This window comes from Onychomys torridus, chromosome X (assembly GCF_903995425.1).
Source record: "Onychomys torridus chromosome X, mOncTor1.1, whole genome shotgun sequence".
Taxonomy (NCBI): domain Eukaryota; kingdom Metazoa; phylum Chordata; class Mammalia; order Rodentia; family Cricetidae; genus Onychomys; species Onychomys torridus.
The window spans coordinates 75,394,016-75,415,543 of NC_050466.1; the positions used below are offsets into that span (position 1 = coordinate 75,394,016).

At 35.7% G+C, this 21,528-nt stretch overlaps 1 protein-coding gene across 4 annotated transcripts in view; it reads left to right on the forward strand.

Moving 5' to 3' along the window:
• Positions 1-21,528, forward strand: part of Dmd (dystrophin) — a 1,920,150-nt gene that overhangs the window by 1,332,943 nt on the left and 565,679 nt on the right. For all 4 annotated transcript variants that reach the window (XM_036174407.1, XM_036174408.1, XM_036174405.1 and 1 more), the window contains one exon: positions 1,409-1,526. In XM_036174407.1, the coding sequence (XP_036030300.1) occupies positions 1,409-1,526 (118 nt within the window). The remainder of the gene's footprint in view (positions 1-1,408; positions 1,527-21,528) is intronic.

Consider the following 21,528-nt stretch of genomic DNA (forward strand, 5'->3'; position numbering starts at 1 on the left):
GTTTCTGGGATTCCAGCTTCCAGGGTTCTAGCTTCCAGGGTTCCACCTTCCAGGATTCCAGATTCCAGGATTCCAGCTTCCATGGTTCCAGCTTCCAAGGTTCCAGTTTCCAGCATTCTAGCTTCCAGGGTTCCAGCTTCCAGAGTTCTAGCTACCAGGGTTCCAGCTTCTAGGAGATAAAGAAAAGATAATCACCAGGGCTTGCTGGTTGCCAGCACATCTGAAAATCATGAGCTATACATTCTCAGAAAGACTCTATCTCAAAATGCTAAGACAGAGAGTAATAGAGGAAGACACCTAATAGTATGAACTCCATGTGCACAGACATGTGTACATTTACCACATACACCACATATACACCAAAATATTTATATGAAGGAAGACTCTGGGGGCTAGAGTTTAAGTGATGATATCCAAACATTTATAATCATATGGTAAAGTACATAATTTGTTAATAATGAGTATTACTAGCTCTTTATTAATTCATTACATCTAAAATGAATAAAAGAAGTTCGGTGATTTTTATTTTTAATTTTTTTTCATTTTACATAGCAATCTCAGTTTCCCCTCCCTCCTCTTCTCCTTCCCCCCTACTTCACCCCATCCCACCTACCATCCATTCCTCAGGAATACACAAGGATGACACCATCTAAGACTCCTAGCAATAATGGAGAGGGTGCCTGAACTTACCTTTCCCTGACTACTCTAATTATCATCATAGAACCTACATCTAATAACCGATGGAAGCAGATGCAGTGATCCACAACCAAGCACTGAGCTGAGCTCCTAGACTTCAGTTGAAGAGAGGGAGGAGGGCTCACAGGAGCAAGTGAGGTCAAGATCATGATGGGGAAAACCACGAAATTTGATGATTTTTATGGATAGGCAATTTTAAGGAAACTTTCTGCAGTTCATCTATATTACCATCTTATTTTGTATGTAATGAATTTCAGGTACAAAGAAATCAAATTAAATAATATATCTTAAATGATATATGAGATTTTTCTGTTTCTAAAATATATATTCATGTTAATTCTGCAGGTTGATGAGATTACAAATATAACCAACTCTTTTAAAATACACTGTCATGAATCAAAATTACATTTCTTAGAAGTTTATTTACATAAACCCAGATGCTCTGAAATTACTCCATCTTAGTTCTTAGGTAGAGAAACAAGTCTTTAATAAGATTTTCATTTGAAATCATCTTGTATCTAAGAATGAAACACATTTCACATTCAGTTATTTTCCATTAAGCCTTACAAACTGGAGATTCATATCCTGTTACATCTTTTGACTTCTAGAAGTTCTTTTGGCTGATTTGAAAATAGCACTTTTCCTTTATGCTGTATAAGAGGAATATACAATGCTGGAGAACTCCCAATGTAAGAGATATTTCTTCTTTCAGGCAACACTACAAGATTTGGAACAGAGACGCCCCCAGTTGGAAGAACTCATTACTGCTGCCCAGAATTTGAAAAACAAAACCAGCAATCAGGAAGCTAGAACAGTCATTACTGACCGAAGTAAGTCTTTTAATGGGCCATTGAAAGTTAAGGCCAGATGCATGAAACACTAAGTAACAGCTCAAAATATAGAAAATGTGAAATACTTATATATGATAACTATTGTACTGAAGAATATGTTCAGTATATTAAGTAATCCAATAACTGAATATAATTCCAATGATTTGAAAATTTATGAATTTCATGAAGTTGGAGCTTATGTAGTCTCAAAGCACTGCATGGTGAATGTGATGAACATAGTATGGAGAGTTATTATCTCCTTAATTATCATCAATCTGAGATGGTGTTCAAGAAGATACCAGTCCCTCTCTCATAGTCTTGGTTGTTGGGCCAAGCTGACACTTGTTTCCTGAACCATCTGTTAGGTCTGTCTGCAGTGTCCTTCTAATAGCTATCATTTACTAGGTATCTTATAAGTATCAAATAAAGTATATGTACATATCAAGTCTTTACAAAGTCATTTTCTGCAGTTTCATAGTATCTTTTTGGTATATAAGTAATTGGTTCCAAGTTACTCAGATTGTTCAAGCTTTTGAAACAAAAATCATAGTTTAGAATTTACCAGTGTCCTTACGATTTGATGGCCTATTCCTTTGAGTACTTTATCACTTCCTTTTGTTGTTGTTGTTTGTAATATTATCACTAGAACTAAACATATTTATGTTCTGCAGTTACGTATGGCTTGATTAACTTCCTAGAGACACTGTCTCTTTCATTTGTAGTGGTGTTAATTTAAATAGCCTTTTCACAGTTGTGAAATCTAAATTCTGGTTATTGTTCAAACTATGAATCTGTATACAAACCAATGTACCAGGTGAACAACATTAACCCCTGTGACTAGTAAGCTCTCACATCTTGCTGGATTTCTGTAATAGAAGTTTACTTGTTTATTCTGTTACAGCCCCAAAATGCCATCTATGAAATCATCTGAAAACCCAAATTTCTTTCATTTTTTTGTATCCAGAACAGCTTAGCTATTTAATAGGCAGATATGAAATGAGTATTGATTGTGAGAATTCATCATGAGCAAACCCTAAAAGTAGTATGCATTTATTTTTATAGTCTGTTTTTGTGTCACGTTGCATGAGCCCATGTCTGTAAAGATAGTGTGAAAGTAGTACTGGTATTAAGCCCAGAAAGAAGAGAAACAGATTTGGAAAGAAATTAAGCAGTTTCTCTCACCAATAATTTTGAAAAAAAAGAACAATGATTGGTTCTATGGTTCTACATTAGATTTCAAGATGTCATTTATGTATCCAGCATGACATGAATAATATGACAGCCAACAGTGTGTTGTTCAATTGGTATATCAGTACTTTCTTTCCCCAGAGTGGAACCTAACAGTTCTCTACCAGTTTGCAATATACCAGGTCAAAAAAGTAAATCTTAATATGCAATTGCTTTGTTTCTTGCCTGAAAAAATATAAAAATTTGTTAAAGATATTTATGCAAATCTGACCAGACTCTTAGTCATTTGTTATTTTGCTAATGAGAACTAAATTCCTTTCCCTAAGAGAAAATTAGATTAATAAATTTTGCAATATATGTTCAATGTCAGCTACAGATTTTCCATTATGCCTTGCGATCTTTTTTCCTCTGTTGCATTTACATTTTTTTATGATATGGATTACAATTGAGTGACTGCAGGGCAAGTGCGTGTTTCTCTGCCAATATCAAGTGATTCAAATAACTCTGTTTTTCTAAGCTTTTGTCTTTTAGGAATGAGACCTTTATAAATAATTGCAGTATAAGAGACCAATTCTAATTTAAATAGTCTGTTGAAACATGCCATGCTGGTTATTAAGGCACAACTTGGAGTCTGACTTCTGAACATTCATTCATAGAGTTGCTAATGATGCTACTAGGATAATGCTGACAAAATATGTTTGTCTAAACAATGTCATCAGTAGCCCTGCTATGTTCTAATTTATCTCCCTATTTCAAATCTATGAAATGGGATGGAAATTCAATAATCACAAAGTTACATTACTGCTCAAAATAAATTTTTTTCTTTATATAAATTTTGTTTTCAAGGATAGGATAGGAATAAAATATTTGCTCATAAAGTTGTATTTGTCCATTAATGGTTTTGATCTTCCTTTTTTGTTGCCCTATGTCTTCTAGAAATTCTTAAAAATGATCATTTAAATAGAGGAAATATTTAATGCATGTGTGATACTTCACTGCTGAATTTGTCAATCATTCCTGGTCATTTTCATCTTCAAAGGGACTGGGTCAAGGGACCAAAAGCACATAAAATAAGAATGATTTGAAGTTACTTCCACAGAGGTATCTGAATTATGCAAAATTCTTGTTCATGCCCATTAATATTGCAAAGCATAATACCACAATACCTTGCATAGCAGTCAGAGGATATGGAAAGAAAAATCCTGCTTTATTATTCTGTTCATTTCACAAATAATACTGGCCAGTGTGAATCTCCTAACATTTGTATTTGAGGGCCTTACTTTTGTAGCTTTTTCTTCCATAATCCCCACCACTACCATCCTGAATCCATAACATACCGTAACAAAAACACATACAAGTTTTTTAGAGCAAGCTGCCTGGATTGCCCATTTGGCTTTGCCATCTTGGATAAAAAGACTAATCTCTATGAATTTCTGACCTCAGTTTCCTTTTCTATAAAATAGAGTTACTTGTATATGCCTTGGTGAGATAGCATATGACATACTTAGGGCAGAAACCTGATAAAACCTCAGTGAGAATGGGTATTAGCTAGTGCTATTTTAATTATAATCTGTTTTGGTTATTTGAATGCATATTTGAACACCATCTAATGAACTTTTAGTAGCTTTTTGTTTATTTCATTACTAAAAAAGGCAACAATTCAAAATACTTAACAGTGAATACTGCATGGAAAACATGAAATAAGTTATGCAGATAAAATTAAAATTAAATGATTACAGAAAATTTACCTGAGTAGTAAGGAAATTCATGTATGTTGTTTCACTTCCATGTTCCATATAAATGAAGGAGGTGCTTATTAATGTTACCATTTTTGAGATAGAAAATTAAGTTCTTGGAAAGATCAACTAATTTCTTGGAGGAGGTTAGGAAGATGATACATGAACCATGTCTATCTGACATTAAGGCTTTTAAGAGGTAAAACTGAAACAGCTGGTTATCCACCAAATGTGGCTACCTGTGTAAGACCTGTACACATCTGAAACAGTCACTACCCCATCATAGTGGAAGAGGAGCTTACCATGCCTCACCACTCCTTGAAGAGTTATCAGCAGTAAACTGTAGCTGAGGGAAGAGGATTAATAATAATAATAATAATAATAATAATAATAATAATAATTTTATTTAGTGGTATAGTGACTAGTAACTTGCCCAGTCTCCAAGTAAATAAACCCCAACCTATACTCATATAAGGAAGCCTAATTAAACAGTGAATTACAAAATCTTGAAACTAGGAAAGGGACTTTTGGGGAATACATAGGCTGCTCAGTGTGAGTAGAAATGGTATAATTTAATGATGAGAATAAATATAATCTAAAGTACATTATGTATATTATGAAATTGAACAGGAATAAAAATAATTTTTTTCAACAGGAAAGGCTAGCAAGTCAAAGAAGAGGAAGGATTATGTGTTTGAATCATAATGGATTCTCTTCTCTAAGAAATGATTCTCTTAGATGATAATGTCTGAAGCAAATAATATTTGTGTGAAACTCTGTTGTCTGTAAGACCTTGTTGCTGAAGACATCATATATTTTGTAGTTGGAGATCTTCTCTCCAGGTGTCACCAAGCCCCTGTGGTCTCACAACCCATGTATAAAATAATCACTCAGAGCCGGGCAGTGGTGGCACATGCCTTTAATCCCAGCACTCAGGAGGCAGAGGCAGGTGGATCTCTGTGAGTTCAAGGCCAGCCTGGGCTACCAAGTGAGTTCCAGGAAAGGCACAAAGCTACACTGAGAAACCCTATCTCAAAAAAAAAAAATCACTCAGACGCTTATATTACTTAAACTGCTTGGCCATTAGCTTAGGCCTATCATTGTCTAGCTCTTATTCATGTATTTAGCCCATTTCTATTAATTTATACTTTGCCACGTGGCTCGTGGCTCATGGCTTACCAGTACCTTGCATCTTGCTTTTCATGGCAGCAGCTGGCAGTATCTCCTGCTGCCTTCCACTTCCCACAATTTTCCTCCTCCTTGTCCTGCCTACCCTAACTTTCCTGCCTGGCTACTGGCCAATCAACACTTTATTTTACCCAATCCGAGCAACACATTTGACATACAGAACATCCCACAGCACTATATTTAAATCATAGAACATGGAAAAATCAAGCTGATATGGACCTTCATCCTCAATGGCCTAATTTTCATAGTGCTGAAAGATGCTGCACATGCTACAATAATAACTGATCTGGCAAGACATGCCCAGGATACGATAGTGGCACAATCATCATCAGAGTAACCAACCACTTTCTGCTTGGATTTAAGACCTCTTCCACCAGTTGAAACCCATACCTGAAACCATAATCAGGATAAGTACCTATAGACAGACAGTTCATATTCCCTAATGAAGAACCCACTACTATTATTCTACTAAATGGGCATGGTATTAAGTGAACTTCTAATGACTTATTGTTATAGCAATACATCAGTGCATCTCTCAACTCTCCTCTGAAGAGCTTGTATTTGTAGTAGATGTTGATTAACATGCTGACCCACAACTGACCTAGGTTTAGAGAATAAGAAACTGTAGAATGTTCAGCCCCAACAGAAGCATATATTCTACACCCTCCTCCCCAAAGCTCAGAAACATCTGGGAGAAGATAAGGTAGAAAGATAGCAGTAGATAATTACAAGGAAACATGTTTTGTCACAGCAGAACAGCTTCACATATAAACTTACAGCAGTTGGAACAACTTGTACAAATCCTGTGTAAGCACAAGCCCAGCTAGCAATTAGGCATACAACCCACCCCTATCCATGGAGCTGTTGGCAATTGTTAGCTACTAGGAGAGGAAGAGTCAGTTTTCTCTAAGAGTAAGTTTACTATGTAAGACCACATATATAAGACCACACATCAAACAATATTTGAGCAGCAAAAATTGGTCTTAAAGGATTTTTTTAAATAGGACCCAAAATAGGATGGATCAGTGGGGGAGGGGGTGAATCTGGAAACAGTTGGGAGAAGGGAGTAAATATGCTATTTTAAAAAAAATGTATAAAATAATGGTTTTTTTAAAAAGCCATTTCTAACCTGATTGCAAAGACAAGGGAAAGCTGTGAGAAAGATGAATATTGAAACATGGTACTTGCCAGTACTCTGAAATTATTTACTACTTTGCTGAAGATTTGGGCTTGAATTCAGTAACCAAAACAAGAATCAGAACCTGTCAGCCTCTCCTCATTTGGGAATAAAATAGACATGTACTTTTATCTCCAGTTTATTCATAGTATGTGCATTCTGCATGGAAAACATCATATCCATGGAATCAGATTGTTCAACTGGAAGCTGACTGGGTTCTGGAGGTACTTCTGACTACTGGCATTTTGGCTACTTTCTTTGCTTTCTCTACTTCTGGGGAATGATTTGGGATCCAGCCAAGTCCTTACTTAATACCACTCATTGTGGTCTTGCTTATATTTTTCCTATAAGTAGAAGAGACAAATCATCCTTGACCTCACAAATTTACATGCAAAAATGTGATATATAGGAGTATGAGCTCACTTCCCATTCTGGAGACCCAGACATGCCACAGCTAGAAAACACTCTTATACTTCTCTGCTTGTGGTTCATATTGCTGGTCAGGTTCACATTATAGCCAGAAAAACAGTGCACCTGTGAAACATGTACATCTAGTTAGGTGATAACATTGGCTAGGATATCCTTGACAGCTGTGACTTAGCATGTTGGCAAGAGTGTGGTAGCTGGTGTTTGTATTCTCATGTATTGTCTTGTAGTCTGGATCAGACTGCACCTTAGCCATTTACATAGGATCAGTTCATTTGAGATCATCCTCAAGACTGGGAAAATCATCATTCCCCTTTCTATTGTTCATAATTGTACTTATATTTACACTGTGAAAAAAGATATGAGTCAACATAAATAAAAATTATCCTAACTATAAAGCAGTTGGGTTACTTTTCTAATATAAATATATGGCACATTCTAGATACTCAAAATGGACTGTCATGGGGAGAGAAAGTTCTTATAGTGGCAACTGAGGGGAGAGAAAGTTCTTGTAGTGGCAACTGAAGGAATTTGAGTACAAGGCCTGGAGGTTTTGTCAACCAAACCAGGAGGACTACTGAAACAGTATGTCAAGTCCTCAGAAAGAGTTGTTTCTTTCGAGTTATTTTTCAGCTATAACTTTTTCATATCAGTCCAGAATTCTCTGATAAATTTGGTAACATCATGTATATTTTAAGAGAAGGACTTCACATTACATTGCTTAAAGACCTCATCCAGAGGACTACATATGGCAGAATATTCACTGAATGAGAATTGAAAATACTCTCTCAGGGATTGTTTGAACTAAAAGACAGTTTTAAAGCAGATTTCTCAACCCATTCATTACTACAACCAAATGCATCAAATCCTTTGTGGCAATATGAAAAGTCTGTGTTATTCCATATATATTTTTAAATCTCTATTGTTTATGAAATGCTAGCCAATATTTTCTTCCCAGGTATTTCCTATTAAAGGGTAGCTTATTTTAGAAATAGTGTAGTCTACCATATAAGTTATCTTCTTTTGACATGGAACACCTGCTGTCAATCTGTTGCAGCTACATGGAACTTTCAAAATTTATACCCACCAGGATATCCTGGCAACCAAAGAGTACAGTTCAGTTCAGCAAACATTTGAATGTTTACTTGGTGCCAGGTAAATCAGAGGCTATGGAGAGGATACATAGAGAAAGAAGCTTCTGTCTTTTTCTTAAAAGAGCTTGTGATCAAATGTTGGTACTTGGACAAGCATGTGTTGGCAAGGCAGTATAAGATAAGTACCTCAGTAGAGCATCATTACATACTGATAAACAGCAAGAAAAGGGACTTTGGACTCTGAGTGACAGGGCTCCTGAAATTTTTCTAAGAGAAAGTGATATTTACTCTACTAATGAATATGACTTTGAAAATCAAGATACTAAAGAGAGTAGAGTATTTAAGAAAGGAATGACAGAAGTGTTCATAATAGGAGCTGTGATAGCAATGGCATAAGAGTTGAATTTTTAGAGATAGAATTGTGTGTGTAGTGCAGATCATAAGAGAATAGTGGCTGTGAGGTAGTTTATAATTACCTGGAATAGCTTGTACAGTGACAGTGAGTGAAGAGTAAATACAGAGCCTACCAGGAAAAGCAGAGTTAACCATTTGCTTTCTGGGTCTAACAGTCCACTTGCTCTTATATATGTGTGTTACATAAAAATACTTTACAGAAGTAAAAATGAATACATAGTAAAAACAAATTTAATAATTATTTTAATAAGAATTTAAATACAATAGATTTCTTTATACTGAATAGATTTTATATGAAAACACCATTTTTTTACTTTCCCATTTATTAATTTGTGGTTACCTTCCTTATTTTTTCATTTATTTAAAATATACTCTTGTTTCCTACAATATATTCTGATTATGGTTTTCACTGCCTGTACTTCTATCAGATCCTCCCTGCCTCCCCTCCCATCCAGATCCATCCCATTTCTGTTTCTCATTAGAAACCAAATAAGCATCCTAAGGGAATGGTTCTCAACCTGTGGGTCATTACCTTCTGAGGACCACACATCAGATATCCTGCATGTCAGATATTTACATTACAATTCATAACAGTAGCAAAATTACAGTTATGAAATAGCAACAAAATAATTTTTTGGTTCAGGTCACCACAAAATGAGGAACTGTATTAAAGGGTAGTAGCATTAGGAAGGTTGAGAACCACTGATCTAAGGGATAATGATAAAATACAATATGAGATAAAACAAAAACGGACAAATCATAATAGGACAAATAAACAAAGAATTGAGCCCAAGAAAAGGCACATAAAACAGATATAGATGCAGAGGTATACTCATTCCCACACTCAGGAATCCCATAAAAACACAAAACTGGAAGCCATAATATATATGCAAGGGATCTATAGGGATTTTATATATATATAAAAAAAAACCTGACAAGTCATTATGAGACAAGGAACTCCAAAGATACTTTTGAATTTGTTTTTCTGTTGGCCATCGACTACTGGGCATGCAGCCTATCCTTAGCAGTAGTTTGTTTCCCCAATGAATCTTCCTTAGAGAAAACTTTTTATTGGCAAGTAGTTATCAATTGGAGATAGCTTCAGGTATCAGAGTGTGGCGTGTGTCCACTTCCCCTTTCAGCGGTAGAACCCCATCTGGGGCAGGCCCATGCTAGCCCTGTGCATGTTGCCTCTGTCTCTGTGAGTTCATGTTGTATTTAGAAGACCTTGTTTCTGTGGTGTCTTCCATCTACTCTGGTCCTTACATTCTTTCTGCATCCTCTTATGTAGGGGTCCTTGAGACCTGAGAGGAGACTTACTTAATGGAGATATCCAATTTATGTCTGAGTGTTGCAAGGTCTTTTACTCTCTGCATGTTGTCTGGCTGGGACTCTGTATTTCTTCCTATCTGCTACAGGAGGAAGCTTCTCTGATAATGTCTGAGTAAGGCACTGATCTACGAATGTTGCAAAATGCCATTGGAAGTCATTTTATTGCTACATAGAAGAGTAAAATTTGGATTTCCTCTAGATTCTAGGATCTCTAGTCTCAGGTTCTTGATCACCCAAGTGGTGTCAGGTCACATCTCATGGTGTGGACCTTAAACAGATATTGGATGGTTACCCATAAGCTTTGTGCTACTATTGTACCAGAGTATCTTGCAGGCAGGACACCATTGTAGATTAAAGAGTTTGTAGCTATGTTTGTGTTTGCATTTCTCCTTTGGTAACAGGCAGGGTACCTTCTGGTACCAAGAACACTAGTCTCTAGGAGTGAATGCCCTATATAGGCACCAGATTTGACTTCTCTGTTTTCAGTGAGTTGTGTAGGTATTGTCTTCAGCAATCCTTGCCTTCAGTTTGTGAAGACAGACCTACAGCCAAGGCAACAGCATGGCTTGTTTGGGGTTTGCCAAGGGGCCACTTTGACCAACAATTCAGGTTGATATAAACATTCTGAGTGCTGGAAACTTCATTTGCTAACAAGAGAAGTCCAGTTGAGGCTCTGTCTGCCTGTTATTTTGAAAATTCATTTAAATCAACTTCATATATGTTAGGAATGGATATTAGGAATGTATTTTAGGTAATTTCTACTGTATTAGGTTGCCATACCACTACTCATATGGCCCTTAATTTTAGCTCTCTCATTCCATATGTCCTCGCTTGTCCCCCATTCCTCTCCCTCCCTGCTTGATCCTCCAGTTCCAGTCCCCCATTCATCTTTAACTATGAATTCTCTTTCCTCTTCATGGGGAGATAAAGTCGTCACCACCACCCAGTGCCTTGTGTTATACCTCGCCTCTGTGGTTCTATGGATTATAGCTTGCTTATCATAGATTCAATAGATAATATCTGCAAGCAAATATATACTATATTTGTCTTTCAGGGACTAGATTACCTCACTTTGGGTGAGTTTTTTCTAGTTCTATCCATTTACCTGTTAATTTCATTATCTTTAACAGCTTATTTGTATTCCATTTTGTAAATGTACTACATTTTATTTATCTATTCATCCATTTAGTGATATCTAGGTTGTTTCCAATTTCTGGCTATTAGGAATAGGGCAGCAATGAACATGGTTGAGACTCTGTAGTAGGATGAAGTGTCCTTTAGGAATGTGCCTAAGAATGATATAATTGTATCTTGAGGTTGATTGAGTTATATCTTTCTGAGGAACTGCCACATTGTTTTCCATAGTGGTTGTACAGGTTTGCAGTCCCACCAAGAATGGATGAGTGTTTACCATCCTTGCCAGCATGAACTTTCATTTGTTTTGTGGATCTTAGCCAATCTGACAAGTATATGGTGAAAAATCAAAGCAGCTTTGATTGGCCTAGTCCTGATGATCGAGGATGTTAAACATTTCTTAGTTTTTCTCATCCAATGGGTTTTTTTCTCTTCTGAGTTTTTTCTGTTTAGATCTGCGCCCCATTTTTAAATTGGATTGTTTTCTTGATATCTGTCTGAGTTCTTATTTATATATTTTGGATATTAGCACTCTATCAGATTTGCAGTTGATAAAAATATTTTCCCTTTCTATAGGCTGCCCCTTTATCCTAATGATAATATCCTTTGGTGTTTGGAAGATTTACAGTTTCATGATGTCCCATTTATGAATTTTCGATCTCAGTGCCTTTGGTAACAGTTTTCTGTTTAGAAAGTATTTTTCTGTACCAAATGAGTTCAAGGACAGTGACCACTTTTTTCTGTCATATACAGTGTCTTTGGTTTTATGTTGAGATATTTGATCCATTTGCAGTTGAGTTTTGTACAGGGTAATAAGTATGGATCTATTTGGATTCTCTTACATACAGCCATCCAGTTTACCCAGCATGTTGATTAACAGAATCCAATGAAGACCTGGACATAAATCCACACACCTATCAACACCTGGGTTTTGATAAAGAAGCCAGAAATACACACTGGAAAAGAGACAATATCTTCAGTATCATAAATTATTGACTGTCTGTGCCCCTTAACCAAACAGGATGGTTTGGACTCATCACCCCCATTATTTTGAGCCTGTGGTGAGACAGTACATTGTGCCAAAGTATATGGGTCAGAGCATATTATGACTAAGATGAGCAGCAATAGTAAATCTATGAATCCTTGTTAGGATGAAGGCAGCGTAACTAAAAGATTAAATGAACATTCTCCATTTTCTGAGTGTAACAGTGTGAAGCAGTATTTCTGCACCCTTGCCACTGTCATTGCTTATTTCAAAGGAGAAAAGTCTTTTCATTCCTATTTAGTAGGAACAGTAGTAGAAGTGGTGGTGGTGGGGGGGTGGTGATAGTAATATGTCTTTTCTTTCAACATTAGTCTTTAAAGATTTTTAAATTATTAATTTGTATGTATGTTCACTCATGTATGGTTATGTGCACATGCATTCTAGTGCAAGAGAAGGTCAGAAGAGGGTATCAGATCACCTAGAACTGGAGTTACAGGCAGTTGTGAGTCACTATGTGGGGGCTGGGAACCAAAATCTAACTTTCTGTAAAAGAATAAAATGCTCTTAAATGCAGAGCCACTTCTCCAGCCTTTTCTCTCAGTGTTAATTACTAGTTACAGTGCATTATTCCAGATAAATAGAACTTATAGGGTGTGTGACGGTGTGTTCACGTGTGTTCGTGTGCAAAAGAGAGGGAGAGGGAGGGAGAGAGAGGAGGGTAAGCAAGTACGGAGAGGAAGACAAGGGAAGAACTTCTGAAGCATTGAATTTCAGAATTGTAGGAGCAGACAAGTTCAAAGTACATAGAACAAGCTGCTAAGGCAAAGGCATGGGAAGTGTTGATGCTGGATTTCAATGGAAATCTGGAGGTAGAATTCCTTTCACTCCTGGAGACTTCAGTCTTTCCTCTTAAGGTCTTCAATGGATGGGATATGATTATCCCCATTATGGAATATAATCTGCTTTGCTGAAATATTAACCACACATAAACATACCTTCACAAGTCTAGACTGGTGCTTGACTAAACACCTGGGGAAAATTTACCAACTTAAGTTTCATAATCTTGTGCACTCTTTTAGATATAAATCTCCTGATTCATTTTAATGGCATACAGTTAATAAGAGACCTGAAATGTTTATTAAATACTAGAAATTGTCTTTAATAGTCTAAAGAAGTTCAGAATCATTGAAAGAATAACATATATGAAACATCTTACTGATAAAAAGCAATTAGAGGGCTGATGAGATGGCTCAGCTATAAAAGGCACTTGCTACCAAGCCTGGTGACCTTCGTTTAATCCTCAGGACCCACAACACTATAAGGAGAAAACTGTCTCGTGCAAGGTCTCTTCTAACCTTCATATTCACACATGTGCGTGCACACACACAACAAATAAATAAATACAAAATGTTTAAATCAAGTATGTTTATAATCAGCTTATAAATTGGGTATACTAAATATCTCTCATGAAAATAATCTTAATGTCTTTTTTTTCAATTCTGAGGATTAATAGAAAATATATTTAAATAATCTTTTACTTGAATAATTATTTTTATTATATAGGTTTATGTTAGGCCCTTCTCATGAAAGTATGTAATGTACTTTGAGTTTATCCCCTTTCTTTGTCCATCAATACCTTCCCATTTCTCACACCTCCTCTTTTCCATTCATCTCCTTTGTTTTCAAACAGTTTTGCTTCTACTTTTGTACCACTCCACATACAGCATTTAATATTCCTATTGAGTCTGGGACCCATGGGTGGGAGAAAACATGCAGTATTTGCCCTTCTGAGACTGACTTAGTGTGCTTAATATAATTATCTCCAATTGTACCCATTTTACTTAGAATGACGTAATTTCCTCTTTATGCTGAAATGAGTTCCATTGTATATAAATCACATTTTCCATTCCTCAGTTGATGGGCAGTGGTGCAATAAACATTGATATGCAAGTATTTCTGTGTTGTTGTTTTTTTTAATTTTGGACAAATACCCAGGAATGGTATAGCTGAGTCATAAGAAAGATGTATTTATAGCTTTTTCAGGGATCTCCATACTGGCTACCACATTCTGGACTAGTTTACATTCTCACCAGCAGTGTATAAGGGTGGCTCTTTTTCTGCATTCTCCCTGGTGTTTGTCATTATTTTTTCCTTTAAAGATTTGATTCATTTTACATGCCAACTACAGATCCCCCTCTCATCCCTCATCCTGCTCCCCCCCCAGCATCCCTCCCTCAATTCCCCTATCCCCTCCTCCAAAAGGGTAAGGTCGCCCATGGGGAGGCAGTAGAGCCTGGTACATTCACTTGAGGCAGGCCCAAACCACTCCCCTGACCTCAAGGCTGTGCTAGGTCCCCGCCACAGGTAGTGGGCTCCAAAAAGCCAGCTCATACATCAGGTATGGATCCTGATCCTACTGCCAGGGGCCCCTTAAGCAGATCAAGGTACACAACTGTCTTGCATATGCAGAGGGCCTAGTCTGTTCCCATGCAGGTTCTACAGCTGTTGATCTAAAGTTTGTGAGTCCCTATGAGCTTGGTTCAGTTGTCTCTGTAGATTTCTCCATCATGATCTGGACCTTCAATGCTCATAAACTACCTCTTCCTTCTCTTTGACTGGACTCCCAGAGCTTTGCCTGGTGCTTGGCTGTGGATCTCTACATCTGTTTCCATCAGTTGCGAGATAAAGGCTCTATGATGATACTTAGGGTATTCACCAATCTGATTACTAAGGTAGGCCAGTTCAGGTACCCTCTCCAATATTGCTAATAGTCTATTTAATCTGAGGTCGTCCTTGTGGATTCCTGGGAATTTCCCTAGCACCAAGTTTCTCCTTTACACCATATTGTCTCCTTGTATCAAGATATTTAAATATTTAAATCCAAATAAACATATAAATATTTAAACCAAATATGTTTATAATTATTCTAAAATTATGTTGAAAGTGTACTGAGTATCTATCATGAAAGTAATCTTAATGTCTTTTTTTCAACTCGAAGGATTAATAGAAAAAGTTGTTTAAAACTAAATTATCAAATCCAATTGTGTTAAGCTAATATTTTAAGTGAATATATACCATGAAAAAACAATTTTATTTCAAGTTATTTACTTCCAATTAATAACATAAAGTGTTAATACTTCCTTATTTGTATTATGTTTAATCTTGAAGGAAAATATTTAAGTTAATAAATGTACTCATTCACTTTTAAAATAAATAATGAACACAGTTATTAAGCCAAGTAATAAGAATGTTTTAAATATTTTATGTATGCTAGAATAAATATAGTAGTTAAGGACATATAAAGAATTTCATGCACAAATGAGCTAATAATACAAATATAAGCCAGAGAAAGGTGTGCTAACGAAAGGAGATTCCAGATTCATAAAATTGCTAACTGTATGTTAGTTTGACCCACATATAATTGCTTAGCATGGCAATCCAACCTCTCATGAGACTATGGCAGGAAGTTTGACTTCCAGGTGAAACTAGAGGTGATAGTGCAATTCTCTTTCTGCATTGCTTTCAAATGATAAATTCAGAATCTCCAATAATATGTTGGTGTTGCATTAGACAAAGAAAATAAAAGGCTTCCCCTTGGGGTAATTTAACCAAGAGCAAGCTCAGATTTAAATTCTCTACTCCTGTCTCTCTATAACTTCCATCATCCATATCTGTCTGTTGTGTGAGTCTGAATCTGTGAGTGTCTGAATTCTGTTTTGAGTAGATTTCTGTCCATTCCTCTCTATATATCCCTAATCACGGGCTTTTATCTTTCTATTGTTGAACAGCACAAAAAACATTAATGGGGGAGGGATGGGATACTTTATAGAAACTTTAAACAGAGTTTAACAAATCATTATGTTGCTGACTCCAACTGACCCCAGATGATCCATTTAACAAAGAAATGCTATCCAGCAACATCCCTATGCTATGTCCAATATTTATGGTGGGTATTCATTGTATAATATTATTTTCAACCTACTTGTTGTTTTCAGCAAATGATTATCATACACACAAACATTGCTCTCTGGTTGAGGGGAATGGAAGAATATATAACTTAAGATTATAGCTATGTATTTCCTGATATATGGGAAATCTAAGTCAAGTAATGTTGGCTGTTTTATTGTTCTCTTAAAGGCAGGTTAAATAAACAGACTGAGTACACAGCAGGAGAGCACTGTTAAGTATGAATTGAACCCAAAGTATATTAACTCAGGCAATCAAAAGCTCCAGGCTTAGAATCTAAGATATATTTTTATCATAATGCATTGTCATATCTCTTCCAGACTATTTATGTCTGTCTCTGTATCTATGTCTCTCTTTCTGCCTCTCCCTCTCTTTCTGTCTCTCTCACACACAGGCACGCACACACACATACACATGCACATGCATACACTTTTCTTTAATTTCATTTTAGAAATGCTGTAGTATTATCAACTTTGGATCTAAAACCAGATTTGTTAGAGTTAAGCCAAATGTCTGTGACAATTACTTAGTTGTAGTGCTACCTTTGGAAAATTATTTAATATGTGATATACCCATGTGCATAGTTACAAATTATATATTTATATATAAATCATAAGATACTATTAATATAGTTATATAAAGTACCAACTTCTGATCATCTCAACTAAAATCAAATGTATGGGAACGATTTGGCTCAAAATTTGAAGATCCTCAGAGGAACTAATTCATATACCACATAAAACAAAGCAAAGTCACATTTAAACCATTTTAGAAAGATTTGAAACTAATATGGAAAACATACCAGAACATACTAGAAACAACGAGTCCAGAATTAGAAGCAGTAGAGTGTTAGTTCAGTTAGAGACAGGAAAGTGGGAAACCAGATAATAATTTATTACTTCTTATGTGCCACATTTGTTAAGTAGCAATGCCAGAGGTTAAGAATTGCAATAATTTCTGTGTCATTTCGTGTACTGCTTTCATGTCCTTAACTGAACCATAAACTTCAAACTGTTAACTTTAGCTGGAAGGTTTCTCCATTCCCTCCTGGCCCCGCAGTCCCTCAGCCGCTTATAAAATAAACATTCCGAGGCTTATATTCATTACCAATTGTATCACCTATGTCAGGCTTCTCGCTAGCTGGATCTTATAAGTTAACCCATTTCTATTAGTGTATAAGGCTACATGATCATAGCCTTACTGGTCTGTTGGCATCTTGCTGCTCCTTCTGTTGTGGTTGGCATCTATCTCCAGACTCTGCCTTTCTCTTTCCTGTCTCTCTGCTTAGATTTACCATCTGTCTCTAAGCTGCCTTACCATAGGCCAAAGCAGCTTATTTATTAACCAATGAGAACATATATTCACAGTATACAGAAAGACATCCCCAGCAGTTAACACCTTTGAATTATTATAATTCTAGCACAATGTACTGAATATAACACATATGCTGTAAATACTTAGTGATTTAATGTAAGGTCTCATGAAGGAGATGGTTGCTAGCATAGGCCACAAGTTGCCACCAACATGTCTATGGTTTTTAGTTAACATTAGGAAGAACAAGCATAAAGAGATCAATTAAATGCCTTGTTTCAAAAAAAATGGAAACTAAAGAGACTTTGACTTTGAAATGACAGGGGAGTTTTCAATCTTACGAGTCATGGAGTCTTGTTTTAATAGGACAGATTTGAAAAGCACCTTGGACTCATATGTTCACATAAATTATCCTTGCAGAATATGATTTGCTTGGCCATATGATATGGCCTTTAGTTTAGTTTGCATATTGCTCTAATTTTAATAATATAGAACTTTTACATTGAAGAACTCAAATCCCTGTCTTCACAATTTTAAATGCAAAGTAAAATTTCACATACACACATACACAAACACAAACACACACACACACACACACACACACACACACACACACACACACACGCATGCACGCAGACACTGTGCATGACTAAGTAACTTCTTATTTCTACTGCAAGCAAAACACATACCAATTCACAGAAGCTGGTAAGATGTTGTGACCATTAAAGAATTATAATCAATTGCCTTACACTTTCTTAAGTAGGTAAATGTTTTACATATTTTAAGACTAAAAACAGGCAAACCAATTATGATACTTTACATCATTTAGTAGTAAAATCTTAAACACTCACTGGAGAGTTACTTATTTTAACTGTACTCATTTTATTTTAATTAAATGGTATCATTTCCTTCTTTATGTGTACCTGATTCTAAAATTATATACCGTAAGTTTTTTGAGGAAACTGTACACTACTTTTTGTAATGGCTGCAACTGCACCAACTGTGAATGAGCATTCTCTTTCCCCACACCCAGGCCAGTATTTGTTGTCAGTTGTTTTGTTATCTTGGCTCTTCTAACTGGGGTAATATGAAATATCAAAGTAGTTTTCATTTACATTTTCTTAATTGCAAAGGATATCACCAGTATTTAAAATGTGTTTCTAACCCATTTTTATTTATTATTATAACTTTCTGTTAAGATCTTTCATCCGTTTTTGAAATAAAAACTAATAAAGAATTTAACCTATTTCACATGCTAAAGAAATTCATTTATTTCATTTAAATAGTAGATTTATAGTAAAATAGCATACTACGATAACAATAAAATATGATGAAATTGTGCTCACAAATGATTTAAGTTCATTAGAAAAATACATACAGCAGTGGTTGTTCCAACTCTCTCATATAAGTAGCAGACAGCTTAAAGGCAGCACCTTCCTTTAAAGAATGTATAAATTAATGTTAGTATATACAAAAAGTCATCAAATGTTGATCAAAGGCTTTTAAAGTTAGGCATAATGATGCATGCCTATAATACCAGCACTTAAGAAACTGAAGCATGATTGTTTTTGTGAGGCCAGCCTGAGATACATAAAGAAACTCTGTCTCAAAACTTTTTGTTTACTTTCAAGTTATATAAACAAAGTACAGACTAACCTTCTAAAATTTACAGGACTTCTGAGAGTGATGGCTCCTTTGTATATATGTGTAAGTCTGCAAATGTTTAATAATTTACTTTGTATAACATAAACTGGAGTAAAAATAAATTTACTTATTTCCCCAAAATGTGGTACATTACCTTAAAAATATGACCTAAACTTTTTCATTAATGAGTTGCATGAATATATAAATTATATAAATTGAAAATATGCATATAATATATTAAAATTTTCATCAGATATTTATTAATCAGTGTTTATTATATACTTAAGAGTGTGCAAAGTGCTTTAGTAGGAATTATTAGGTATGAAATTTAAAACAGCCTAATATTATACATAATGCATGTCTAATACAAAGAAAATATAAACATTATGTTTATGACATATTATTCATTCAGTTCTCTACACATTCAGTCATTTATTCATTGCTCATTAATTCATTCAATAATTATTTAGCTGAAGGGTATAGACAGAAGTTTCTCCAGTCCCATTTAACCCTGCATTTCCGTAGCCGCTTATAAAATAATCATTCAGAGGCTTAATATTAATTGAAAACTATATGGCCTATGGCTTAGACTTCTTGCTAGCTAGCTTGTGTAACTTAACTCAACCCATAACTATTAATCTATATGTCACCACGTGTTCCATGGCTTCACCTGTGTCCCATTACATGTTTCTCCTTGGAGGGTGGGTTGACATCTCCACCCACTCTCCTTTCTTCTCTCACTCTCTCTCTTGGATTTTCCCCCCTGGCTCCATCATGCCTTGCCATAGGCCAAGGCAGTTTTATTTATTAGCCAATGGGAGCAACACATATTCATAGCATACAGAAAGATATCACACACCAGAGGGTAAAGAACGTATATAATGAATCACTTTGTAAAGAGTTGACAAGCTAGAAGTTATGAGCATACTGGAGAGAACTTTGATACAAAGCAAAGATGAGGTATTAGCAACAAAAAGACGTGCAAAGACAAAAGAGATTTGGTCTAATGTAGGCAAGAATTGTGCCTGTTTTGTTTCATCATAAATTTCCCCAAACCTCGGTCAGTTGTGAGCACAAAATCAGTTTAGATTAGTTTGAGAAAAGAAAAGAAAAGCTGAACTTGGACCTTTTGCTGGAAGAAAGGACATTTTCAGTTAGACTCAAAAAACACCATTGCATCCTAACAATGACAGTACTAACTTCAATCAGATATTTTTATTCCTCTCACTTCTCACTCTACTCCCATTTAAAATCATCAGGATAAGAAATGGAATGTATTTCGACCTGGAGCTGTAACCCTTTAGGAAAGCAAGACGGGATGTATGGAAGAGAACAGCCACTTACATCATGACTGGGATGCAGAAAAGAAAAGAAGGCTTGGTGGATGCAACTAAGCTGGGACAAACATCATGAGAAAACAGGGTGTGGTGGAGCAATCTTGCAATTCCAGCACTTAAGAGCTTGAGGCAGGAGAATCCAAAGCTTAAGATCATCCTCAGATACATAGCAAGTAGAAGGTCATCCTGCTCTGCGTGACATTTTGTCTCAAAAACAAACTTTGTAGGTTATAATAAATGAACCTTAAGTTGAGAAGGGCAAAGAAGTAGATCTAGGATGAGTGAATATTATATGCAGGTATCAAATTCTCAATATTGATAAAAATATTACATTTAAAACATCAATAAGCAAAAAAATAAATAAATAAAATAGCTGCTGGTAAATAAGCCAGAAGATCGGGAAGTCAGAGAGGAGTAATGGAATCCCACAACACATTACTACTCAAGGTATGAAGGAACATGCTTACTTATATCCTTTCCTATTTGTGGGAGAAATATTACATTATTAAATTTAAGTTGTTAAAGTATTGGACTACATCCTCTAATTCTAATGCCTTAAAATGATACCAGGACATTTGTATTATGGTGGCCAGTAGTGACATGAAAATTTCCCATGTAACAGGAAACTTAAGCAAAGATACAAGGAGGAATAAAGGTAACAAAATCATTCTTCTACATATATGCCATAAGAATCCTTATTAGTCCTCATACAATTTATGCATTTATATAATTTTTTTTGGTTCTTCAAGACAGGGTTTCTCTGTGTAGCTTTGCACCTTTCCTGGAACTCACTTTGTAGACCAGGCTGGCCTCAAACTCACAGAGATCCGCCTGCCTCTGCCTCCCAACTGCTGGGATTAAAGGCATGCACCAACACTGCCTGGCTAGAAATTTTAAAAAATAAAGCTATAAAGATACTCACATCAGGATCCACAAGGGGAAAATAAACTGTTAACAAATCCAATATATTACAATCAATTCTCACTGAAATAGGGAACATGGATATATTAGGTTAATCTACATGCTAATAAAATTATTTGTGAGTGACATGAGTATTTGAAAACTTGTAT